This window comes from Branchiostoma lanceolatum, chromosome 6, assembly GCF_035083965.1.
Source record: "Branchiostoma lanceolatum isolate klBraLanc5 chromosome 6, klBraLanc5.hap2, whole genome shotgun sequence".
Lineage (NCBI taxonomy): Eukaryota > Metazoa > Chordata > Leptocardii > Amphioxiformes > Branchiostomatidae > Branchiostoma > Branchiostoma lanceolatum.
In genome coordinates this window covers 17654664-17681239 of record NC_089727.1, presented here as the reverse complement: position 1 = coordinate 17681239, position 26576 = coordinate 17654664, and the positions used below count along the sequence as shown (strand labels likewise).

Here is a 26576-nt window from a genome sequence, read left to right as displayed (position 1 = left end):
CGGCCATGTTTAGTCCGTCAGACCCTGTTTTTGACGGAGGTGTTCGAAATCGAACAAGGGGCGTGGCTTTGGGATCGGTCTATTAAGTCCGAGTTAAGGTAAAAGCGGGACCGGCCAGGCACGAAAATAGCCCGGTAGCCGCAGGGGCAGCGTAGGTGTCACGCCCGAAAGGCCAAAAAAAAAGCGGAAATGATTAATCATTTACAAACATTTATTCTTCTTGAAGTATTGAATAACGTCACTTGAAGTATTGAATAAAAAAAAGAACGGCAACAGACGTAATATTTTTCCTTGTCATACAGAACCCGGCTAACGGTAGTCTCACGTGCAGCGGGACAAAGTTCCAGGACTCCTGCCGCCCGACGTGTGAGCCGGGGTACAAAGTTGCCGACGAGAGCGGCCATCTTCTCCACAGCCTCTACAGCTTCAGGTGCATGGCCAGTGGACATTGGAACGACAAGCCCAGGTAAAGACGCCTTCCTATCTTTGACGGTAAGGCCATGTTGACTTTGATTATATGGATGACATCCTCTGGGAACCCAAAAAATGATGCGAGCGTGCGAATGAAAAAAAAAAATTGGCCAAAAAACGTTGCCTTCATTATGAAATGATGACACGAAGGTTGAATGAAACTAAGTATGGCAAACCGAAATATAGATTCTTGATTTTTGTTCTTTCAAAACTTAAGCTTCTTCTTTGACTTTGGAATTGACATTGACATTCTACGACATTGGCATCCATTTTCATCGACGAAAAGTGATGCGCGCGCGGATGTCATCCACATTATCAAATCAATATGGACTAATCATACATATTTGTTTCTTTATATGCCGTTTTTCATAGAACTAGTTCTTCATGAAATGTTTCACATATTGATGTATGATTCGACTACGAGCAAGGCTACGAGTGACCTGTTGCAACTTTCTGCTCTTATTTTTGTTCGTGTGGTTAAAAACAAACATACACGTATATGACATACGATGGAATTGTGACAGCGTTTTATGTTTCCCTTTCTCTCATTTCAATTCGAAAAATGTCCGTGAAATAACATTGCATTGTGTAAATCGGGCCACATTCCTAAACGACCACGTATCTAGCTAGTGTTGATATGTTTTTTGGACGTTTGGACAATGAACCACCTTAAACAGAAATGAAAATAAGAATAGCTATCGAAAAATACTGGAGATGGCAATAAAGACTTCTCCTAACCGTCCTGTAGATGTGTCCCGTCTGACTACTGCCGGCTCGGCCTGCACGACTGCCACCCTGAGCACGGGATCTGCATCCTGACGGGGCACCAGGCCTTCAGCTGCCGCTGCCGGGTCGGGACGGTCGGGGACGGGACGCACTGTGAGCGGACAGCCTGCCCGCCTTTCCCGGTCAGTAGGATCCTGCCTCTGCCCCTAGCTAAAATACATGGAAGTCGAATAGAAAGTGGTTCTCTTGGGGAAAGTTGTGTTTCAGAGATCGTTGAATGTTTGAATCTGCTGATGAACAGAGAGCTGGATAATCTGTTGTATTGTTTGTTTGTTTGTTTGTATTGCATACCCGGTAAACCGCCTCAAGTCGTGACAAACAAGGTTTGAACTGAAGCGACATTGACAGATCTGGTCAGATTTATATGATTCACTCACGACGGGATGGACCCCTACTTTTTTTGGATAAGTGTGGTGGGTTCTTTCACCTTCTAGGTGTGGCTCTCCTCAATGTCAGACACGGGACCTCCACTTAACGTCCTATCCGAGGGACGTCCCTAACCGAAGCTAGGTACTCATTTTCACCTGAGTTAAAAGGGGAAAGTAGTGTGAAGTGCCTTTTCCCAAGGTCACAAAGTCAACGGGACAAATCAGGGAACCCCGGATTTGAACCCAGGACCTTTGGGTTCTGGACCAAACACCCTGCCACTGCGCCATCGCGACGCCACCACTAGCAATTGCTAGCTGTAAATAGAATTACCGCGCGTTTCATCCATGCACTCCACGTACCAAGATGGCGGCTACATATGTTAATAAGTTATGACGTCACTTACAGATCGCTGAACCGGAGAACGGTTTCTTCACGTGTTCTATCCCGACATCCTCTGCAGCTAACGCCTGCCAATCAGCGAACAGCACAGTGGCGGAGTACGAAGTCGTCTGTTCCCTCCATTGTAATCCTGGTTACGATAGGCTGATCTATGCCGAGTACTCCTGTGGACCTGACGGGAACTGGACCGTTCCTTTCGACACAAACAGTTCAGGGACCACACCATGTTTAGGTAAGTTCGATAATCTTATTTCCCATAGTGTTTGGCTTTGGCTAATTTGTCCAATTGTTGAATTGAGAGGTCAACAAGTTCAAATATGTGATAATCGCAGAGCAATCAAAATTTCAGGAGCTTGCAGCTTTTGATATTTTTCCTCACGTCATTGCCCAGTACCTCAAATCTTGACAGATAGATACTGGAAGCTTTCGAAATGATATTGCAGAAGTTTTGTAATTTTTATTTATAATATACTCAATCTATGTTGCTATGTGTAATCTCCATTGGCATTAATCCGCCGGGTTGCATGAATCCCCCACTTTGAAAAACAGTTTGTTTGAGAGATCTCTAGTGCAGTACCACCCAGGTATGCATAGTTTAGATGTACAGGAGTGCCTTATACTGGGGGAAGTTGGGTTGGATATCTGTTCCGACGTATCTTTTAATTTCAGGGTGGCGGAATTATGTATCCTGGTGGAATTATGTTAGTAGATGTTACTCATTCTAAAACTCACGATTTTATTTCAGCGGTGAAATGCCCGGACCTGTCTAGTCCCCTGCACGGCAGCATAACGTGTGACAGCGGTTCCTATTTCCGCTATCCGGAGGCCTGCAACTTCACCTGCGACCGAGGCTACGAGCTGACTCCCACCAACAGCAGTGTGAGACACTGTCAGACCGACGCAACCTGGTCTGGTAACGACGCGGAATGTATTGGTATGTAACGTTAGAACGTCGTTGACGCACTTACTTTCCTTTACGTAGTTAGCCAAACAAAATTATTTATTTCAAAAATAGTCGTTATTATACTTAGACCGATCATATATTCCCGCCCACCTCCTTCAAAACGTAGAGTTTTAAAACAAAAACATAGAAAATACCTATATTTTTCAGACATACGGCCACTCTCTCTGGTCGAACTCTCTCATTGGTTGTCATGTTTGTGATGTACAGTCTAGATCATGGCGGTCTATGTTGATGACTGAGTAGACGATTTATAGATGCTTGCTTGCTGGTCCAAACCATAATGCATGTTATATTTGGCTACTCTTCATCATGATGATGCTTTGTATCATCGTCGGTAGTGACCTTGATGATACTCACAGTTTTGTTTGCTTCGCTTAACCAGTAAACCGCCTTTGGGTGCAACACAGCAGTTTTGTACAAGCTGTGTAAGACCAGACTGTAAGGTTTGATCCACTCACACCGGAATGGACCCCTACTCTTTTCGATAAGTGCAGTAACCGAAATTACACATAAAGCCCAAACCTGCAAGTCGCTGGGCTAAAGGGTTGGCATCTTGTTGATGTAAGACAACAAAAGTTTCTAACGGTTAACAACATATTTCCCCGACTCTAGGTGTGAAATGCCCAGATCTGTCTACACCCACTAACGGAAGAATGTCCTGTAACAACGGATCCTCCTTCCGCCATGCCGAGACCTGCACCTTCACCTGTAACAGCGGCTACCGGCTGACTACTGGCGGCAGCAACAGCAGTCGGACCTGCCTGGCTAATCGCAGGTGGTCGGGCAGCACTGCCAGATGCATCGGTATTTACATAGCAGCTAGTCTGCACCTAGCAATTGTTGAAGGAACGTACAAAAAGTGTTGTTACTCTCACGAATGTGTTGTTACTCTCACGAAAGCCTCACGAAAGCCGGACGGAAGCTTCACGAAAGCCTCACGAAATCCTCACGAAATCCTAACGAAAGCCTCACGAAAGCCTAACGAAAGCCTCACGAAAGCTTTACGAAAGCCTCTGCATGGCCCTGAGGCGTCGCCAAAAGGTCTTGATATGTCTAACCTAGGAAATGTTTTGGCGACACCTCAGGAGCGAGCCTAATGGTATAGTATTGTGTGCAGTCCGCAAGAATTCTAGGAATTGTACAGAAATTTGTCAACAAGACTTAGTAGCCCGTATTAATTATTTCGGGGGCCTTCACACTTATATCCACAATGCAGTTCGCTCCGCATGCGTACTTAGAATCGTGTACCTCCTTATTGTGGTTAACTGTGGTATGTATTTCCATTCCAGTGGAGTGCCCGAGTCTTGCCACGCCCCAGAACGGCGGGATGACCTGTACTAACCGCCTAGTGAACGGCAGGTGCACCTTCAGCTGTAACCATGGTTACCACCTGCAGGGGTCGTCTGAGGTCGTGTGCGGAGCAGACGGACGGTGGAGAGGCACACCCCCTTCCTGCGCAGGTATTTGTTTTGTTGTCTCCATCTTCCTATCTATTTAGTTATCTATTCAGCTCTTTCTCTCTCTATCTGTATCTAAACATCTCTCTCTTTTTCTCTCTCTGTATATTTGCAAGTTCTTGCCCGAGGGCTAATTGCAACATGAAACAATGCATAGAAAGCTTCAAAATCTTATCCAGTTGCTTGAGTAACTATTTTTGGCGAATGCATAGAAAGAGTATACTGTACAGATAGTGCGAGTTAACAATGTTGACAAGTGGAACAAATGGCTATTCTTAGAACTACTAGAACTGAGTACAATCTAAGCTAATACATATATGTATATCATATATATATATATATACAAAGAAATACACACACATTGATCGATGGAGCTCGCTTGAAACCTTTCCATGACCACCTCTGTCTATTTCTAGCTGCCTTCCAAACAGAAGGAATGAAAATGGGTTTGTATGCCAACAGTGACGTAAACACTACATTCTCTTTAGATAAAACAAGACTAGAATTGCAAAGGATCTGTACAAAATAGATTGATGAATTCTTTTGACAGATATCTGTTGTTCTTCTATTCTATAGCATGTGACAGCGCAGCTGACATCATCTTTTCCATCGACGTTTCCGGAAGTGTATATGGGCAATTTGGCACAGTCAGAAACTTCATCACCGGTGTAGTAAACTCCCTAACCATTGGTGGAAGTCGTGCAAGAGTCGGTGTGATCAAATTTGCAGGTAGCAGGGCGGATAGGGAGATTTCCCTAACGGACTACAACAATAAGCCTGCTTTAGTGGCAAGGATAAGGACCTTAGGCATGTCCTTAGGCACCACAGTCAGCTCTGTCGCTGGCTTGTCTGTTATGAGTACTGAATTCTCCACCTTCGGACGGTCGGCAGCAAGGAAGATCGGGATAGTGCTCACTGACGGTGCGGACAGTGGGAGTTCTGATGTCACACCGGACGCCGAAGCACTAAGAAACGACGGCACCACGATCTTCTGTGTAGGAGTCGCTAGCGTCAGGAGGGAAACCCTTGACAACATGGCCAGCAGGCCAGTTGTCGAGTATGTGTTCACCGCTACGTTTGCACACCTGCAAACTATCGTTGACGCACTCCGTCCTAAGGTTTGGTGTGGGCCTTAGACTTTGAAAAGGCCGTATTCTTATCTGTACAACTTTGTATTTGTTGTGACATGTCCGGTTGACGATTATGTGTTCACCATTACGTTTGCAAACCTGCAAACTATCGTAGACACACTCCATGGTGTGGGCCATAGGATTTGAAAGGGCCATATTCTTATTTGTAAAACATTCTATTTGTTGTGACATGGCGAGTTCACGATTATGTGTTCACCGCTACGTTTGCAAACCTGCAAACTATCGTAGACGCACTCCGTCCTAAGGTTTGGTGTGGGCCATAGAGTTTAAAAAGGCTGTATTCTTATCTGTACAACTTTGTATTTGTTTTGACATAATTTTTAAAATCAACTTGTACAAGTTTTGCATCAACAATGGAGCATTATGCCTAATGCACCCTGTGACTAAATATAGTCATACCAGTTTGCTCTTTTGCAATTCATGCTATGACAGTGGTGATCAGACTCTATGATAGAGGTATTTAGGGTATAGATTGTAGAAACAAATTCTATATGAGAATACCAAATTTAATGAAACCGGTGTGCCCTTGCAAAAGAAATATACTCAATAAAAAGTGCATATAAAACTTACTTAAGAATTTCCAAACAATAATTTCACGATGAATAATGTGTCATAATGTGTTATATATGATCAAGTATTTAAAACTCCTTGATATGATTAGATTTACTTATAGACTTGTTTGTAGTTTTTCTAATCACGTCGTCTTACGTCTTGTCATCATCAGTATTTTTGTATGAATCATTTTGAAGTCAACGTCATTTATTTTGTGACTGATTGTTGTCATCTGACAAAGGGGTTGCTGGCAGATAAATGGAAGGTGCAATGTTTTTACTGCATCCTGTATCTCAACTCTGCACAGTTTATTTTAACGGAATGTAACTGCAAATGCAACTCCACTAGACTAAAATGTGTCAAAATTGTGACAATTCAAATTTAAAAAAATGCAATAGAAAGGCATTCAAACGATGTTGTGAATTTTGAGTCCAAATAAAGATGACCATATTCATAATTGTATTCCATATCAAACTAATTAGCAATTCACCGAATGATGGCATGGTTATCAGAGATTCAGCCGATGGAAGACTAGCTGCTCTACAAATATTTGCATTTTTATGTTATTAATTTGCATTTCTACGTTTTGACGGAGAGAAGGTGGGCGGGGCTATGGGATCGGTCTAAGATTTAGGATGATCATCATAATATATTCTAACCAATCAGTACGAAGTACTTAATCTACTACGACTAATTAAATTTGGTGATGATTACATATCCGGATAAAAGGTCACAGCGGTTACAATCCCATGCCCACAATTCCTATCAGTTTCCGGGTTCATTTCCGACTCTGAAGACGCGGATATCAAGGCACCGTGCAGTCTTCTGAGTGGTTTGGAGCGTTACGTTTATTGTAAGTACTGTTGTAACTCTTGTTTCTTTGGTCCGAGCAAGGTCCGAGTGGCACATCGGGAAGCAAGTTATGTTTTGCTGTTACTGTAGCAAGCATTTGTAGGGGGGTGGGGCGTTGTGTCTGTGTAATAGCATGGCATTTAATAGCAGCCAACAAGCGGAGCCTATAAGCCCATTCGTATATCCGAGTACGCATGTGCAGTGTTATAAAAGCTGAAGGCCTGTGGTTTCTAAGCAGTTCTCGTCTCGACATTGTCTCGATTTGCATAACAATGCACAGACGGGTTCTTGTTTATGTTTCAGAGGCCATGGTCTAGATTTGCGTAACAATGCCCAGACGGGATTTCTTTGCGTCTCAGGGGCTTTCACCTTTGACACAACATGACTTAATATGTAGTTTGATCAAACCTCCTTGGTTTGATCTAAGGGTACAATTTCCAAACTATGTGAAAATGAACTGAAAATTGCCGGCTCGTTCTCTTTGAAACTCACTTTTAAATATGACGGCCAGTCGTATTAATTGCAGCCGATGCACAGAACTAGAAGTAGGCGGTGACATTATCCCTGTGATATCTCGTTGCACAGCCATTGGACCATCATGGAGAACAGTAAACAACTATGGGAAGGTCTTGTCAACAACAGCAACTCACAGTATGGCATCGATGAGATCAACAACATGGAGATACAAACACAGCCCTGCACTGGTGAAACAACATGCAAGGAGTCTAACGGGACTGAAACAAGGGAGAAACAACACAAATGTGAGAAGTGCAACAAGCAGTTCAGTTGGCCGAGTGCTTTGAAGAGACATAAGAAGACGCACACTGGTGAGAAGCCGTACCAGTGTGAAAAGTGCCACAAAAGATTCAGTCGGTTGGGTGGTCTAAAGTCTCACATGAAAACTCACACTGGCGAGAAACCGTACAGATGTGAGGAGTGCGGCAAACAATTCAGTCGGCTGAGTACTTTCAAGACTCACATGAAAACTCACACTGGCGAGAAACTGTACAGGTGTGAGGAGTGCGGCAAACAGTTCATTCAGCTGAGTAATCTGAAGAACCATATTCGTAACCACACTGGTGAGAAGCCGCACAGATGTGAGGAGTGTGGCAAACAATTCAGTCGGCTGAGTTCTTTGAATACCCATATGAAGACGCACACTGGTGAGAAACCGTACCAGTGTGAGAACTGTATGAAATCCTTCAGCCTGCTGGGTAATTTGAAACAACATATGCGAACTCACAGTGGTGAGAAACCGTACCAGTGTGAAAACTGCAACAAAAGCTTCAGTCGGCTGAGTGGTCTAAGGACTCATATGAAGACGCACACTGGCGAGAAACTGTACAGATGTGAGGAGTGCGGCAAACAGTTCAGTGAGCTGGGTACTCTGAAGACCCATATTCGTACCCATACTGGTGAGAAGCCGCACAGATGTGAGGAATGCAACAAGCAGTTCAGTTTCACGGGAGATCTGATTAGACACAAACGGACTCACACTGGAGAGAAGCCGTACAGATGTGAGGAGTGCGGCAAGCAATTCAGTCTGCTGAGTACTTTGAAGACTCATATGAAGACGCACACTGGTGAGAAACCGTACAGATGTGAGGAGTGCGGCAAACAGTTCGGTCAGCTGGGTGCTCTGAAGAAGCATATTCGGACCCACACTGGTGAGAAACCGTATCAGTGCAAGGAGTGCGGCAGTCAGTTCAGTCAGGTGTATGCTCTTAAGACCCACATGCGAACTCACACTGGTGAGAAGCCGTACAGATGTGAGGAGTGCGACAAACAGTTCAGTCTGCTTGGTACTCTAAAGACCCATATGCAGATTCACACTGGTGAGAAACCGTACAGATGTGAGGAGTGCGGCAAGCAGTTCAGTGAGCTGAAAACTCTGAAGAACCATATTCGGACCCACACTGGTGAGAAACCGTACCAGTGTGAGGAGTGCGGCAAACAGTTCCGTGAGCTGGGTACTCTGAAGAGCCATATTCGTACCCACACCGGTGAGAAACCGTACAGATGTGAAAAATGCAACAAAAGCTACCCTAGGCCATCTCATTTGAAGAGACACATGCAAACTCAACACTAGCGAACTGCCATGCATATCAATGTAACAACCGTAGAGAGTTACTAAGTCTAGTGTAGGTGTTAGGGTAGCTGAAACGAAAGGGAAGAAAAGTGTGTCTTTAGATCTACTCATTGAAACGAACCCAAACATCTGGCAAAGTGTACTCTTCTATGATTGACGAATCGAATCGTTTAAGGCCTTAGATGTTAGATATTTTCTGCAATGTTTAACCATTGATGATAGAGCTAGATTTTGTTCCTGTTGTACAGAAAGGTATCGGTTCTGTTTGTTGAAGCTCTTATAGATTGGGATGTGCCAGTACATATTAGTTATTGAAGCTATTGTATTTGACTTTGACCGATAATCTTAGTACTAACTTCTATATGATTATACTAACTTGGAGTTCAAAGATGTTATTAGTTTTAGATTAACCTTGTACATGTTTTCTGTTAAAAGGCTTTTTCTATTTTCTGTTGCATTGTATCATTTCCAATAAATGATTGTGACTTACACACGTAGTAATTTGTTTTTCTTACGAGGGAGCAACCCAAAAATATTTTGGTGAATAAAACAACTAAGGAAGGCTTCGTTTCCACGCACCAACCGGATGTGAGAATTATTTCTTCGCAAATGTGCCGAATGAAATGAGAGGGGAAAATTAGAACATACTTATGTTAACGTTAGGTTAAAGAACTAACTTTTTTCCAAACATATCACTAAAAGTGCTTCCCCCAAGCAGATGTTGGAAAGGAAATCATTATTTTGTAAAGTACCATTTTGAATAAATACACCTTGTTATGGAATAATGTATTGGATACTAAATGGATTCGATCATATGGTTGACTCTTGCTCCGCAGAAAAGATACTTTCAAACGATGTTGTCTATTCCAAAGAAAATGTTCATAAGTGAATCCAGACTGAGTTTGCTCTTCTGCATTTACATTCTTAGTTTATGAGTTATACAACCTTACAATGAATGAAACTACAATGTAACTACATGCACTTCAAAGACAATTGTATTATACTGGCTTGTGTTTACACCACAGACCTGTATGAACTGAAGAAGACACATGTATGTATTGATCAAAACAGTAGAAGTCGGTTTCCAATGCAGTTAAGCACAATTTGAAACAAGACTGGCAATGATAAAAAGACATTGCCATGGCGACGATGGTTGTTGTTTTAATTTTTACTGTACCCTGCTTAGGGCACATTGTTAGGTGGTGCTGTTCATACAGGATTTCTAACGAAAAGGGCTGACGGGTACCTATTCTACTGGACAAATACACAGACACGCACACACACAGACAGCGACAGTTCCACTAGATTCTACCAGACCCACCCCACTGCCAGAATGAACATCAATTTCATCACAGCCTGATCATGACAACTGAAAACAGCCCACGGACCGGGTTCCCACCATACACAATGACTATTCTACTTTGATAGGACTGCTGTTTACATGAACATGTTAGGCCAAATCTACACAAATTTTAACATCATAGTCCACTTACCAACAGACACAGCATACACCATGCAACAGTTTGTACACTTATGTTCCATGAACTATAGAACTAAGTCCTCTAGGGCGTGAATGGCCAGGGATGTTAGCTAAGGATGGAATGTCAGGATAGAATCCCATGATGGAATGCCAGGATGGAATCCCATGATGGAATGCCAGGATGGAATGCCAGGATGGAATACCAGGATGGAATGCCAGGATGGAATTCGAGTCCCACAGGAATACCAGTCATAAAGGTATTTGCCAGTAATTCCTGGAGCCCTAATGAAATGCCAGCCTGGGAATCTTAATCCACAGAAATGTTGTTGTGTAAAAATGTGTCCCATGTGTTCTTGGAAGTGTAAAGGATTATATCAGCAAGAAAGTGGCATCTTATCAGCAGGATAATCATCTAGTACTAGTACAACTGGCTTGATAAATTTCCTTGCGACAGTGAAATTTTTCATTGATCGATCTGGCTTGGACATGTTCCCAATGTCATGAATGAGGTTAATGCCCTTTAATTAATCTGCTTGTATAGGTAACTGAAGCAGCGTGTGCACAATCGTTATCAGTACAGAGTTGATGCAGTTATGACCTGTTCCCCGAAGAAAGACATTAAATCTTACAGTTGTAAGGACCAGCATTAGGGTGTCTAAAAACATTGTAACAGACACACATTGTTTTAGAAAAGAGCAAGATTACTGTAGAGCTTAGGTCTTAAATGGGTCATGTATACATAAGCCTGGCACATCTGGTAGACAGATGTAGCTTCCTGTCTAGGTTATCTAGGAGGAATGTCTCGAGGGAGGCTTTCTGTCTGACTAACATTCCTAACATTCTCATTGTCTTAATATGCCTATGGACACATGCCTGTACAATTCCTAGAATAGTTGCAATCTGCACACAATACTATATCATTTGGCTCGCCCCTGAGGTGTCGCCAAAAAAATGCTGTATCTTTAATTTTTTAACATCGGGCTCAGTAGAATAAATATGTTATGAATATAGCTATAATCTTCTTTGCGTAAAAGGCATACATACAAGTAAGTATTGTGTTCCTTACAAATATCTACAAAATTGTCCATACAAATATATACTGCATCTATAAAACATACACCTCTTTTGCATACAATACGTGTACATGTAATCATTCAATGACGTCAGAATCTCACCTTCATGTTTTGAATATTTTGAGATGACAAAAATTGTTTTTTAACAAATATACAAAGCTCGATAGCCGCCACTTTGAACAAATTGGAGTTTGCATTTCATAAAGATTTTTTCAAGGAGAGTTCGAAGACCTCATACCTCTGTGAAATATTCTAATGATGCAAATGAATTTCACCTTCACATAATCTATGCTTGGTCATGTACACCTTTAACTAACTTACACAGGTGACAATGTTGACAGTCCAATCATTTACCACTTGGAAGAAATATAGCACTTTTGCATTAATAATGCAAATTAGGAATTTATTGGCATAATTGGAATCTATTAATGTTACACCGGGCATAAACTACATATATTAGAAGTATTTGAGTCCCATAATGGAAAACACTGCAAATATAGATTTTCCTCATTAATCATGCAAATTAATGCCATTTTGCGTAATGTGTACTTCATTATGTACATCTCTGTCTAAGGTACCTGCATACTTAACATCATGGAAATCCGTCGTTCCTTTATTTAGTTATTCTCTTTAGGAGATTTTAACAAAAACGCCCCTGCAGTTCCAGAGCAAGCTGCAACTGGGTCCAAACCTACACCAATTCCTTACATCACAAGTTATCTGCCACCAAAAAATCAAGACCATGGCACGTGTAGGTCAAATAATACAAAACGGAAGTTCTGCTGTAGTATCAAGTAACATACCAGGGGGCCGAAAATCGACCTTAATCGGCTTCCCAACACCTGATCAAATACCAAATATCATTTTAGTCCATCCAAAGGTTCTTGAGTTATGCAGCTGACTACAAAAATCCGGAGCGGCGGCACAAACACACAGAACAAATATCTCCATTTTTCATGGAAACAATGATTATAGATATATATCGATATTAAAAATATAGAACGTCTCTACTGCATAATCATCGCCAGCATGAACAGAGAGCCCTGCCGCAGGATGACAAGACGGAGGCGACGCGTCTCAGCCGACGCTTGACGGGGTGACCCTGCGGCTGACTAGCGCTGTTCTCTTGTGTCACCTCCTCATTGGGAAGCTCCTGCTCGCTGCTCATAGGCATGCCCTGTACTGTGGCGAGTGGGAAGTCCAGTGGCTGGATACTGAACCGAAGATCTTCTGCAGATCTGTTCAGCATGTTACACAGTTCAGCCGCCGTCTTGCCCTGTACCGGTCGGTAGTTCACAGCGACTAATCGGCCGACTGCCACGCTTTGCTTATCCGCTGCCTCACACACCATGATGATCTTATGGAGGGTGTTTTCCCGAGGAACATCGAACTGTGATTCCAACTCAGGAGTAGCAGGACCGACGAACCTGAACCAGTGTCCCTGGCTGTTGCGGTACAACACGAACTCCTCGTTTCTGGCAGGGCTCTTTCCTGAGGTGATGTTGTCGCTGATGTGAAGCCTTGGTGGGCTGCAGATGAATCATGGAAAATTTGATAAAACATAACTGTAGAGGCACCGGGCAGTACTATATGTATATGTACTTATCATTTGCCACTGCGTTCGATTGCCTATGCGGGTTACTTCTCTGCATGGGAAGTTCTGAAAAGTAAAGCCACGCTGGCGGCGTCGCTGCGTTCTAAACTGAATTTGTGTTACCCTTGACTTGATAATGGTAATATCATTGAAAACCAGCTGCTGCCGCGCCGCGTGCCTGCGAAGCTGGTGTGTTACGCCTAATGGCGGTTGTACCGACTATATAGATACAGATACAGAACATACAAGTATGACCAAAAAGACAATAAAACACACGAAGCTTTAAAATATTAGTTTTTTGTCGATGAAATTCGTTGAGTGCTTTGTCAATTCGATCGGCCGCAGCGACGCCGCCAGCGTGCCGCGGGTCCAGTGAGAGGGGGGCTTAACATGAACTAGTAAGTGTCTGGCAAAATAGTTACGATGACAATACTACTGAAACTCGTTTTGTAGCTTAAAGACAGTCCCTTTCCCGCTTACAGAGTAGGATAATACAGCTTAGATAGGCTTCTATCCTCTCTCGTTTTGTAATTATCATAAACGTTGTTAGTTAAACCAAACTAAACACGGTCAGGTCTTACTCGGTAAACGAGCTGGTCGCATCGCCCTCTGGCCCCGGCTACGTAGAAGAAGGAACACAATGGAATAAGAACAACAAAATAAACGAACAAACAAAAAACAGCAAAGCAAGACAAACAAAAAAGGGTAAACACATGAATAGCTCAATAAAATGAACAAGGCATATACAGAAAGCGTGAAAGTCAACCGTAACTAAATTCGTTTGATATCTTCTTCCAAACTGAGATTTGAATATTAGCAAGGGAGGAAGGATGTCAAAACTAAAGATTAGTTATGAATAAGCGGAATACACAAATATATATATACGGTATAAGTTATAAGGGCCCTGTCACACTTGAGCGTATACCCGTTGCGTGTGAGTTACGTGTGGACAAAATTCGATACGTAGCCGTACGCACTACAGTTGTGGAATTTTTCTATTATTTTGACGAACGTGTGACTCACATTTCCTTATTCATATGTTAGATGTGCCTCACACATACATCAAAATAATCGAAAAATATCTATAACGTATGCCTTGCGTATTAGAGTAATTTCGTTCATACCCCAAACTATCATGCCGACTGGGCCGTATCATGCATATGCCGGCGTACATAAAACTGACACAAATCGATTGAGATGCATGTGAGATGCGTATTGTGCGCACGGCGGCGTATGGAAAACATGTCAATGCGCAACTCACACGCAACGGGTATACGCACAAGTGTGACAGGGGCTATAACGGAGACTTTACAAAATCACTACTTACCTCAAACTGCCTCCCGATCGTACTCAAGTCATACTCGGTTTTCACTTTCTTCATAGTCGACGGCATGGCTCAGTTGGAGATTTCTTCGGTAGGTAGACAAAATCTTTTCTCGATCTCAGAACAACCCAAACCTACAGGCGTAATCGAAAACTGAAACCTGAGTATGAGTATCTTCCAAAATTTAACTGTCCATGTTTTCATCCACGCAAGATGTTTACCCATAGTACAAACTGTCTTCAATACCTTATGAGTATTAGGAAGATTCAACTGTCTTCCTTCAGAGCGAAAGTGTCATTACCAACGATAGTAACTTTGGTACATCATGTGACCTTGGCGATAACCAAATCGGTTCGAACTCTACGAACTTTTTGTGCTTGGTGTTGCCAGATATGAACGCTTTTAAACGGTTTAGCTGCCATACTGGCATGTAAACAACACCTATAGGTAAGGGATGACTGACGTTTGTGACTTTTCAAAAGTTTTTGTGCCAAATTTTCACCAAAAACAAGAGAGAGAAAACTTTTCCTGACCTTGTTCGGAGGCGCACGAAGTTGTCGAATGTGTAGAATTCGAATCCGTGTCCATGGCAACTGCGGTAAACATGGCGTTCGAACGCATCGTGGGAGGAGGAGGAATGATCTCACATTGTGCGTTCTGGAAAGGGGGCCATCCGTGAGAAATCGTGTTGGCACTGGAGAAATTTAAAAGGATTAGCTTCCCTATCTCTACGGAAATATAGAATACAAATATTTCCTAAATAGGATAATTTGGATGATTCTTTAAGAATACGATAGGGTGTGCTGGTTCACATTTTGTTGTGATGTGTCTCTAATCATTCCTGACTTTACTACGTACACCAAGAGTGACGCTTCGGACTATGAGTCTACGTACCCGGTGTACGACGTCATAAACACTGAGGCAAAACAATTTCACGACGCTATTGCGTTCATGATGACAATTCCCCGAAACTATTTTATTCTGAACCGTTATAGACTACCTCGGGGGGAATAAAACGGAACGAACCCGTTTCGGGGCGTTCATATGATCATGTTGACAAATACTTCGACTTATTTCGCCGAAACGGTTCGAACCGTTTTATCTTTTGCATCATGAACGGGCATAATAAAATAGCAACCGACTTGTGGTTGTGATAGAGATTGGTTGTCTGTTGTTATGTTGCACAGAAATAAATAATCTTTCTTTGTCAGATAAACGTTAGCCATTGGTCAGTATAATATAGTTCTGTGTATCATTGGTCACTTAATCCTAGCGAACTTGAAGACTGGGCTTTTTTTCTCACAACCTCCAACATTTCAAGACTGCTTTATCCAACAATAACCTAGTATTTTTATAGTTTGGTATACGTTATAACGATTTACCATTCCTTGTGCCACTAGCACGAAAAAAACGCAGCCGTCGCTTTCTCGTGTCGTAACGCCGAAACGCTAGAAATATGAAATTTACACGCCCGTGAAGCTTTGATTTCAGTAATATGAGTAACTGTTACATTACAAATTGAAGCTGAATTTAGTCACGGTACAAAATACATGTTACCCTTTACAGAAGGACTGTGCGTATGCTTCAAGAATGTATGTCTGGACATGCATGGACCGTGTTCCCGTTAAATGTTGACAAAGAGACTAGAGCCTCTAGTACGACTTGTTGCACACCAAGCTCAATGTACGTGTTTATAAACACACAATTATACACTTACCCTATATCATACGTCCATCAACAGATTCTCGAGTTACACACACGTGCACGCGCACACACACACACACACACACACACACACACACAAACACACAAACACACACACACAAACAAACACACACATACATACATGATATGGGCTATGGGATCGTTACCAATAACTGATGATCATCATAATATATTCCAACCAATCAGCGCAAAGTACTTAATCTACTACTAATTAAATTTGATTATGATTACATATCAGGATAAAAGGTCACAGCTGTTACAATCCGCCATGGCCACAATTCCTATCAGTTTCCGGGTTACTTTCCGGCTCTGAAGACGCGGACATCAAGACATCCTGCAGTCTTTTGAATGGTTTGGAGCGTTACGTATATTGTAAGTATACGTATACGTAACTTGTGGACGTACCGACTTATAAGTATCTAATGCCAGCTCAGAAGAGCACTAGAAATAGTCATGCTTTTAAGTTCTAGTCTTATCAGCCAAGGATTGATGTGTTCAAAAATTCGTATTTTCCGAGAACCATAGTAGAATGGAACTCGTTGTCATCAAGTACGGTAGGAGCATCCTCACTAAATAGCTTTTAAAACGGTTGCAGTCAGATGTGCGAAGACTACCTTGCTATGAGGCACAGAAGAATCTATAAGCTAGTTCGGAGTTCTTACTACGCATGTGCAGTGTCAAAGGTGAAGGCCCCCCAGACGTGAACAAAACCCGGCGGGGTGTTGTGATGCAAATCTAGACAATGTCGAGACGAGCACTGTTTTCAAGCCGGGGGCCTTCACCTTTGACACTGCACATGCGTAGTAACAACTCCGAACTAGCTTATACGGCCCTTTTATACCCGAACCAGTATAAGCCCATTCGTATATTCGAGTGTGCATGTGCAGTGTCAAAGGTGAAGGCCCTGCCTTATAGAAAGTTATGTCTCGAGCATTGCCTTAATTTGCATATCAAACAATGCCCGCATTGCTTTTAACTGCGTCTCAGGGGCTTTCACCTTTGACACAGCACATGCGTACTCGAATCTACGAATGGGCTTATTGACCATATAGACCTTTCTCACGCGGCGGACATGATAGAATGGAAACGAGGCCCTTGTGCCAAACATTAGACCGATGTCAATCACAATTATAGTTTAGCCAATGATTACCTGATAATTAGAGAATCGACCGATGAGGAAGTGGTTCCATGACCGTCAAATATTTGCATTTCTACGTTTTGACGGAGGAGGGCGGGGACTATGGGACGGGTCACCGAAACTATAAATTATTGGATCTTTTTTGTGCATTACATTAGTTATGATATCGATACCTGGATATCAAATTTTAAAACGTAATGTTATTTAGGAGGAAAACTAAATCTGCAATTTTTTGTTGCTTCTTTGCCTCATTGGCCTCGTCTTCCTTCTATCATGTCCGCCACGTGAGAAAGGTGTATTGTGTTCTGCGCCCTTTCGATGAATTATGTTGACTGAACATCTCTCTTTATACAGCCATTGGGCCGTCATGGAGAACAGTAAAAAGCTTGGGGAATGTTTTATCAACAACAACAAGCCACAGCGTGGCAGCGATGAGATCAACAACATGGATATACAAACGCAGCCCTGCACTGGTGAAAAAACAAGAAATGAAACAAGGGAGAAACAACACAACTGTGAGGAATGCAACAAGCAGTTCAGTTTGCAGAGAGATCTGATTAGACACAAGCGGACTCACACTGGTGAGAAGCCGTACAGATGTGAGGATTGCGGCAAACGTTTCAGTGAGCTGAGTACTCTGAAGAACCATATTCGTACTCACACTGGTGAGAAACCGTACCAGTGTAAGGAGTGTGGCAAACAGTTCAGTCGGCTGAGTACTCTAAAGATACACGTGCGGACTCACACTGGTGAGAAACCGTACCAGTGTAAGGAGTGTGGCAGTCAGTTCAGTGAGCTGGGTGCTCTAAAGACTCACATGCGAACTCACACTGGTGAAAAGCCGTACAGATGTGAGGAGTGTGGCAAACAGTTCAGTCGGCTCAGTACTCTAAAGACCCACATGCAGACTCACACTGGTGAGAAACCCTACCAATGTGAGAAATGTATGAAATCCTTCAGCCTGCCTTGTTATCTGAAACAACATATGCGAACTCACAGTGGTGAGAAACCGTACCAGTGTGAAAACTGCAACAAAAGCTTCAGTCAGCTGTATGTTCTAAAGACTCACATGCGAACTCACACTGGTGAGAAACTGTATAGATGTGAGGAGTGCGGCAAACAGTTCAGTGGGCTGGGTACTCTGAAAAACCACATTCAGACCCACACTGGTGAGAAACCGTACCTGTGTGAGAAGTGTGGCAAACGATTCAGTCGGCTGGGTACTCTAAAGAGACACGTGCGAACTCATACTGGTGAGAAACCGTACCAGTGTGAGAAGTGTATGGAATCCTTCAGCCTGCTGGATAGTCTGAAACAACACATGCGAACTCAACACTAGCGAACTGCCATGCATATCAGTGTAACAACCATAGAGAGTTACTAAGTATAGCGTATGTGTTAGGGTATACGTAGCTGAAACGAGAGGTAGAAAAGTGTGTCTTTCGATCTGCTCATTGAAACGAGCCCAAACATATGGCAAAGTGTACTCTTCTATGATTGACGAATCGAATCGTTTAAGGCCTTAGATGTTTAGATATTTTCTGCAATGTTTAACCATTGATGATAGAGCTAGATTTTGTCCCTGTTGTACAGAAAGGTATCGGTTCTGTTTGTTGAAGCTCTTATAAATTTGGATGTGTCAGTAGATATTAGTTATTGAAGTTATTGTACTGTAAATACAGAAATGTTCGCGGGGATTTAATTTCGCGGTGGTTTTGAGTTCGCGTTTGAAACGATGGTAGCGCTACAGTCACTCAATGGAACTGCTTTTCGCTGTGGTTTTGAGTTCACGGTAAACCGCGAAAACCGCGAATATAAAACTACCGCGGACATTTCTGCATTTACAGTATTTGATTTTGACCGATAATCTTAGTACTAACTTCTATATAATCATTCTAACTTGGAGTTCAAAGATGTTATAAGTTTTAGATTAACCTTGTACATGTTTTCTGTTAAAAGATTTTTTCTATTTGTTGCACTGTATCATTTCCAATAAATGATTGTGATTTACACACGTAACGTTTTGGTATTCTTGCGAGGGAGCAACCCTCAAATATTTTGGTGAATAAAACAACTAACCGGATGTGAGAATGATTTCTTCGCACATGTGCCGAATGAAATGAGCGGGAAAATGCTCATTTAACGTTCTGTCAAAGAACAATCTTTATTCTAATATGCACACATGTATTATAAAAGGTGTTGCCAATATCTACACTTACTGCTTGAACGTCCTATTCTCCAAGCAGATGTTGGAAGGGAAATTATTAATCATGTTGTACCGAACATTTTCAACAAATACACCTGGTTTCGGAATTATGTTTTAGATACTAAATTGATTCGATCATTTGGATGACTCTTGCTCCGCAGAAAAATGCTTTCAAACGGTGTTATACATTCCGAGTTTAGATAAAGATGACCAGGTACAAATAAGTGAGTTCCAGACTGAGTTTGCTGTACTGCATTTACATTCTTCTTAGTACATGAGTCATACCCCATACAAGGAATGCAACTAAGCCCACTATGCCCTTCAAAGACATGTATTGTCCTGACTTGTGTTTACAACACAGCAATGTATGCGCAGAAGAGGACAATATTGACAACACTAGCAAGCAGCCTCCTATATGCAACGAGACTTCCGACCGTACTCAAGCCATGCTCGGTCTTCACTTTTCGCATGGTCGACAGCATGGCTCATTCGGAGTTCTGGGGGCATCCCCTAGTTTATTTTGGGTCTCAATTCGAGTTTGCACACCCCCAAGTCTAGCGACCGTCTCTTCCAGGAAATACTTCTGAGCCAAAACAACTGTGAATGGGAATGAAGGATATCCCTCTAGCTACAAGAAAACCCGAGTTTCGGTTTCTTCAACATTTGTAATTGTAGTAAATATAAGACGGAGAAAGTATTTTTCCGTAAAGAATGAGGCGCAAAATTTTGCATTTTTCCGTGGAACTAAACACATCACAAAATTTTTTGACACGAAAATGACTGTTAGTGTCAGAAAGAGAAAAATCCAAGGTATAATCAAGCCCATTATAAGGAAATTCCTACCACTGTGATTTTCACAATAACCCGACGCGCATAATGCAACACGGCCAAAAGAACGCAACAAAGGTCAATCTGGGTCAAAGGGACAGTTTACCTTCAACGCGTATGGATATCCGGAAGTAAGGCTCGGATCGAACGCAATTTCCACCCAAAACACACCGATTCATACGCCATGTTAGTATTCAATGTCAGTTCGAAGCACATTTTGAGAAATGTGAACTCAAACCCAGACCCTCGAAACCCTTTCGTCCCTTTTTTGGTGCGGACTACCATGGCCACTGTCGCGGAAGAACTGGTGCGTGCACCGTTCTCTTCGGTACGTAGACAAAATCCACTGTATGAAGAACATAAACCTACAGGCGTCATCTAAAACTGAAACCTGAGTATCTCCCAAAATTCAACTGTCCGTGTTTTCATCCACGCAAGTCGGTCCGTGTGTCGGTTTGCTTGTCTTGGTGTGTGTTCGCATTTATTTGAATATTGTACAGTGGCAGAATGTGAGGTGGAGATTGACAAGATATGGGAAAGTTGGCTTGAGAGGGTTCTGAGTTGTATAGGTAAGAAAACACAAAGACAAAATTGGCGAGAACTTCACAATCATGAATAAACCACCAAGAAATAAAATAAAAACTATATGTATTCTACGGAGGTATGAGATCTTTGATTTCTTGTCAATCAATGCGTGAATACATGGTGTAACGTTTTATCCAGTAGAGGTGGTAGGTTATCCTAATTATAATGAAGTTAAATCTCATCAATTGTCTGTAGATGTTACACTTATTATATATGAGGAACCATTCAGTAACCAAACTCTAAACGTGGCTGTTCCACATTTTCCAGTGTCTTCCCTTTCTAAATTTAGGCACCGATCTTTTTTCGTACTCTTGCATCAGATTTAATAGTCATCCATAAGATTAACATTCATGTGATGTTATCAGTGACGAGAGTTGAAACTGTGCATTAGTTCCTATGCAGTAGTCTAGTCTGTGTTTACATAACATATGTCCTTAGAATAACAACATAGATAATAGCCGGAAGCTATGTAGCCGATGTTGGCTAACAACAGTGGGGAACTCTAGTCCTGTTTCCTTGAATTTACTCTCTGGCTCTACGGTATTACTAAGTATATGCCATAAAGGATAAATCCGGCATGATCCCGCTATTCACTGAAGCTTGACGAAGGACAAAGAATTTATCTTCCTTTCCTTGGCTACAGCTTAGAGTTTAGTTCATATTAGAAACAGCTTCTATGGGGACCGGAGATAGAGAGAATATAGCATCATATAAAAGGTTGTTTGGCCTAGTTGCCAGTTGTTCTCGCTTTTGTCGAACGAGCAACTGTTGAGGAACACCAAAGCGGCTCAGAAGTCGGTGACTGGGTAACACAACACTCGTCATGGGATGCGGCGGATCCAAACAAGCAGAGGTATGATTAGATGTTACATGCGACAAATAGCATACAGAATAAGTGTATTACTCTTTTTATACAGTAATAAAAGTTGCCAATGATTAAGCAGAACAGAGGCGACAGAGAATGCATTTGAACGGTACACTCTACTGTTATGGCCGAAGGTTACAAGGAACACATGTTGTTTATCGGCGTAGTTGGCTGTTGGATAAGGACTTTTATCTATCATGGCATGAACGCTTCCCATAAACTTTTCATATTGCTCTTCAATTTCGGATGATAGCGCTAAACGTTCTATTGTTATGGGGTTACTTATGAGCGGCACTTCATTTTAGATTGTAAACATTACGATATAGAAAGAAATGTTCTTTTCAAATGTATTAATGAGAAATTCCCATACTTTGAATATTTAAACGCAACGGATAAATTCATATTTTTGTTGCGTCTAGACAACCGTTGTATCAGAAACATGATCTGTTCATACATCTACGCATGTACAAAGAAGCGAGAAGAAGTTGACTCTACTGGATTAGCTTAGCTTATCACTTTCGTCTACCATGTATGTTTAAACCATGTACTGTATATATTTCACTGTTAATGTCACTTACATGTTAGTTAGGTTTATGTTAAACGACCTGTATCTAGCCCCTCGGGGCACGAATGTACAATAAAGGTCTTCATTCATTAACAGAAGTTCACCAGATCACATACATATTACACGCCTGTGGTGATACCTTGTTCCCATCGTGATAGGTGGTCGAGACCGGTTCTCCGAGCCCTCGAGTCGATCCCAAAGTAGCCGCAGCACTTACCGACCTGTTCCTCGAAGACTTCGAGCTGCGCCCTGAGGATGAAGTCGAGTCTATAGAAGATGCAAAACAGAAGGACCTTACCGGTCTGGTTGAAATTACCCACCCCGATTTTGCACCTTACGACCCGGAACCCGCCGTCAACTCTCCTGGAGCACTAAACAAAGCGAAGGCGAAAGTATACCTGAAGAAGATTCACCAGTATCTGAAAAATTATAATCCAAAACCAGCAGATAAACAACTCGTGTGGGGCCGAGAGAATCCACAGAATGCCGATTATGACCGTCCTTCAGGGAACAGAGAAGAAGAAGTCGTAGTTGTCTCCATGGATGTCTACGACAGCCCAAAGAGGCAGATTGTAGCACTGAGCGACTGCCATCTTGTCGGACCGAAATTCTCACAAGCAACAATCGACCGGCTTTTGAATACTATGGATAATTTTGCGAAAGATGGAAACCTCCATACACTTGTACTTCTCGGCGATATGCTTGAGTTGTGGGCCCATCCACACGATGGAGACGCTATGACAGACCAAGAACTGGTAGAGGGCTGGCAAAGTGATGAATCGACTCAGAAATTCATCCAAAGCCTTCTGCTTCTAGTCCAGAGTGGCGTTCACGTGTACTACATTCTGGGCAACCACGACCACAACGTCAGGCCTTGGATGGCTGACAAGCTCGGTCTCACCAGCGGAGACCGGTTCCATCTGGTCAGGGGTGTCCTTGTTCTGGAGGTCAAAGTGGAGGGCCGACAGTACCGGGTTCGATTCGAGCACGGTCACGATGAAGACATCTTTAACTCCTACGGAGGCGTGGCAGAAGAAGACCTGATAGGAGGAGAGCCGTTTGGATACATCAGTTCTCGTACAAGTAGCAAACGTGATGGAGACCCATTGCCGGTTCTTGACAAAATGTCTGCTGCAGCAGTGGCAGTCTACAACCTCCTCGGTTCACAGGCGCTCCATCTTCTCTGTTCAAGAGACAGAAGTGAAAAGTTTATGCGGATCATCTTGGAGCACTTTCTCGGGAGAAGAATGACCGACGATGACGTTGTTTTCTATCGAGACGACCAGTACCTCAACCTAAAGAAATACTCCAGATTCCAACTCGTGAAGAGATGCATTGACAGGGTAAGAAACCAATTTTCTTGTCACCACAGCCGTGAATGTTCAAAGAAAAACTTTAAAAACTTGTAGACAGCATTTGTCGAAGCCTCCGAGAATCACCTGCTGTAGCGTATGCCTGTGTTTTTCGTTATGATATTGTGCATGCCATGAACGGTTTTGGTATTTTGATATCCAACCAACTGTCTAACATAGGATCCGCAAACTGTCCAGTCGCTAAGTCAGACTACCTCCTCTTCGAGCTTACAGTTTTAAAGTCTTTGATAGAACTCTTATTTATTATCTCCATGAAAAATGGAGATATTGTTTTTGGCGTGTCTGTGTGTCTGTGTGTCTGTGTGTGTTTCCGGACTATTGTAGTCAGCATAACTCAAGAACCTCTGGATGGATAACGATGATATTTGGTATGTGGGTGGGTGTTGTGAAGCCAAAATTCAAGGTCGATTTTGGGCCCCCTAGTATGTGACCTTGGTACTACAGCAGAACTTCAATTTCTGTATATTTTGACCTGGACGTGCTATGGTCTTGATTTTTAGGTGGCAGATAGCTTGTGATGTTATAAAGAAGTGGTGTAGGTTTGGACCTCCTAGCAGCTTGTTCGATAATCTTTCCACAGCACGGATTGGAGAGAGCCTTCAGTATGTACAAGGCGGCTTTTCACGACTACGCTGATTTCCTCCGTACCTGTGGGGAAGACGTGGTGGTCCTCGGCCACACGCACAAGTGGACAACAGGACGGTTCGCAGGGAAGGGAGACCGTGAGGTTCTGTACGCCAACACTGGCGCATGGTGCACTCGTGTTAAAGAGGTACAATGCCTTCTTTATGCTTTATTTCTTATATTTTTATTTCGATTTGCCACATTTGTGGAAGGATTGACATAACAGATTACTATCACCTTTCAAGATGTCATCCCAGACCAGACTGTAAGATTTGGACCATCGCACACCGGGGCATGCCCCTACTCTTTTTCGAAAGGTGTGGTGGGTTCTTTAAGGTGCGCGGGTGTGGCTCTCCCCAAAAACGGGACCTCCATTTAACGTCCTATCCGAGGGACGTCCCTAACCCTAGATGAGCTGGGTACTCATTTACACCTGAGTTAAGTGAGGTAAGTCGTGTCAAGTGCCTTTCCCAAGGGCGCAAGTTCGGACATGTCTCTGGGCACAACCCGGATTAGATCCCAGGTCCCATTGTTTGACAGCCGCGCGCTCTCACTTGCGCCCACGGCTTCGGTCACAATTAGAAAAGGGGGCCCCGTCGGGCGTGACCCCCCTGCGTGACCCCGCGGGACACCTTGCGGCTACCGAGCTATTTTGGGGCACGGTCGGGCTACGGATTAAAATCAAGCCGGGACCCAGTAAAAAATAGACACCGTAAGCTAATCCTGAGAAAACCGAGAGGTGAAGTATCTGTCAAGAAAGATATGTCATGTCTGTAAGAATCAGAAAATAGCACACAATAACCAAAAACAGCCAATTCATGATAGCCTGAGTACCAGCCTTTTTAGCTTCCGTACGCTACCCAAGCTCCGCTCCTCGCCGGCAGCGGAGCTTGGGTAGCGCAGCGGAGCTAGGGTAGCGGACGGAAGCTAAAAAGGCTGGTACTCAGGCTAAATTCATGAAGCCTGCTGCGGAAGCTAATCAGAACTCAACAACATGATGCCTATGCAATGCAGTATTCCTTAAGGTGGGAGAGAATCTTAAAGAAAGTTCTGACCTTTTATTCCCTCTTTTTTTCTTAGCCCACATACGTCCGGATCGTCCCACCGACCAGCCTGGAGGACGGGCTGGTGGAAGTCGTCGCGGTGACCGAGTGAAGGGAAAAGGGAGGCCGGAGATTTTTGAGGGCCTGCATGGGGGGGGGGGGGGTCCCGACAACGCCCTACGCTAAATTCGGAGGGCCGGCTACGTAATACGCTAAATTCAGAAAGCCTCCCTACGCTCTACGCTATTAAAATTCAGAAAGCCTCCCTACGCTCTACGCTAAATTCAGAAAAGCCTCCCTACGCTCTACGCTAAATAATGGAGTGGTCGGCAACGCTCTACGTAAAATTAAAACGGCCGATGACGCTCTACGTAAAAGGGGCATGCTTTGTCGCAACTGGTGGTACTTCACATAACAGTTTGAACATTACAGTAATGCAGAAACAGCCCATTTCATGTCGCCCACTCGCCCATTGTGCCTCATCGTTCTTATATGGGTTTACAACTGATCATTGTATGATATACGTTGATGAAAGTTAGACATCCAGGTAGTAAGATACGCCAAAAATAATTACTCAAGCAACTGGATAAAATTTTGAAACAGTCAGACGGGGGTCGGGGGGTGGGGGGGGCAGTGGGATAATGTACTGCCCACCACCCCCACCCCCGGACGAACAACATTTAGTTACTGTACTAAAATCAACAGTAGCTAATTGAACTATTGGCACAAAACTTTGTCTTGAATTGATCTTCTTTTAAAGACTACTTCAAGAAATCCTAAATTGTCTTAACCTCATTAACATACCTATTCAGAGTTTTGGTACAAAACCTGGTGTTCTCAGCCCTATCGTTAGTCACTGACGAAAGACAGTAGATGCTGTCTGAAACGTCTGTTTCAAAATTTTATCCAGTTGCTTGAGTAATTATTTTTGGCGCATTGTATGATATCTTATAAATACCTGAACGTGTCATGGTGCGTGAGCGTTCTGTTTGTTTTTTCATACATGTGGGCTCTAGGATGGGGACCCATAGCCTGTCTACTGTGTGATTATATCTCGTACACT

The 26576-nt window shown here is 42.9% G+C and overlaps 4 protein-coding genes and 1 long non-coding RNA gene across 5 annotated transcripts; 4 read left to right on the top strand and 1 right to left on the bottom strand.

The window, feature by feature from the left end:
* Nucleotides 1-2030: 2030 nt before the first annotated feature.
* Nucleotides 2031-5582, top strand: LOC136437534 (cartilage matrix protein-like). Its single transcript, XM_066432149.1, has 5 exons — nt 2031-2257; nt 2771-2959; nt 3602-3793; nt 4279-4449; nt 5023-5582. Exons 3-5 carry the CDS (start codon nt 3643-3645, stop codon nt 5580-5582), a joined length of 882 nt encoding a protein of 293 aa, XP_066288246.1. The 5' UTR covers nt 2031-2257; nt 2771-2959; nt 3602-3642.
* A 1297-nt stretch (nt 5583-6879) lies between these two features.
* LOC136437443 (zinc finger protein 569-like) lies at nt 6880-9575 on the top strand. The gene is made up of 2 exons (XM_066432060.1): nt 6880-7002; nt 7587-9575. The coding sequence occupies exon 2, from the start codon at nt 7600-7602 to the stop codon at nt 9088-9090; it is 1491 nt and encodes a 496-aa protein (XP_066288157.1). The 5' UTR covers nt 6880-7002; nt 7587-7599; the 3' UTR covers nt 9091-9575.
* Nucleotides 9576-11678: 2103 nt separating this feature from the next.
* Nucleotides 11679-15386, bottom strand: LOC136437472 (uncharacterized). Its single transcript, XR_010756188.1, has 3 exons — nt 15095-15386; nt 14565-14695; nt 11679-13172 (listed from the first exon to the last, which is right to left on the bottom strand). It is a non-coding gene; the product is annotated as an uncharacterized lncRNA (long non-coding RNA).
* Nucleotides 15387-17791: 2405 nt separating this feature from the next.
* LOC136437533 (zinc finger protein 782-like) lies at nt 17792-18763 on the top strand. Its single transcript, XM_066432148.1, has one exon. It carries the CDS (start codon nt 17792-17794, stop codon nt 18761-18763), a length of 972 nt encoding a protein of 323 aa, XP_066288245.1.
* A 2553-nt stretch (nt 18764-21316) lies between these two features.
* LOC136436937 (uncharacterized) lies at nt 21317-25645 on the top strand. The gene is made up of 4 exons (XM_066431346.1): nt 21317-21896; nt 22632-23816; nt 24427-24618; nt 25551-25645. Exons 1-4 carry the CDS (start codon nt 21867-21869, stop codon nt 25623-25625), a joined length of 1482 nt encoding a protein of 493 aa, XP_066287443.1. The 5' UTR covers nt 21317-21866; the 3' UTR covers nt 25626-25645.
* The last annotated feature ends 931 nt before the right edge of the window (nt 25646-26576 follow it).

Coding starts and splice junctions, on each gene's coding strand:
- LOC136437533 (XM_066432148.1), top strand. CDS start 17,792: ATGGAGAACAGTAAAAAGCTTGGGGAATGTTTTATCAACAACAACAAG.
- LOC136437534 (XM_066432149.1), top strand. CDS start 3,643: ATGTCCTGTAACAACGGATCCTCCTTCCGCCATGCCGAGACCTGCACC. Junction 3,794..4,278: donor CAGCACTGCCAGATGCATCG/GTATTTACATAG, acceptor TTTCCATTCCAG/TGGAGTGCCCGAGTCTTGCC. Junction 4,450..5,022: donor CACACCCCCTTCCTGCGCAG/GTATTTGTTTTG, acceptor TCTATTCTATAG/CATGTGACAGCGCAGCTGAC.
- LOC136436937 (XM_066431346.1), top strand. CDS start 21,867: ATGGGATGCGGCGGATCCAAACAAGCAGAG. Junction 21,897..22,631: donor GCGGATCCAAACAAGCAGAG/GTATGATTAGAT, acceptor CCATCGTGATAG/GTGGTCGAGACCGGTTCTCC. Junction 24,619..25,550: donor GGTGCACTCGTGTTAAAGAG/GTACAATGCCTT, acceptor TTTTTTTCTTAG/CCCACATACGTCCGGATCGT.
- LOC136437443 (XM_066432060.1), top strand. CDS start 7,600: ATGGAGAACAGTAAACAACTATGGGAAGGTCTTGTCAACAACAGCAAC.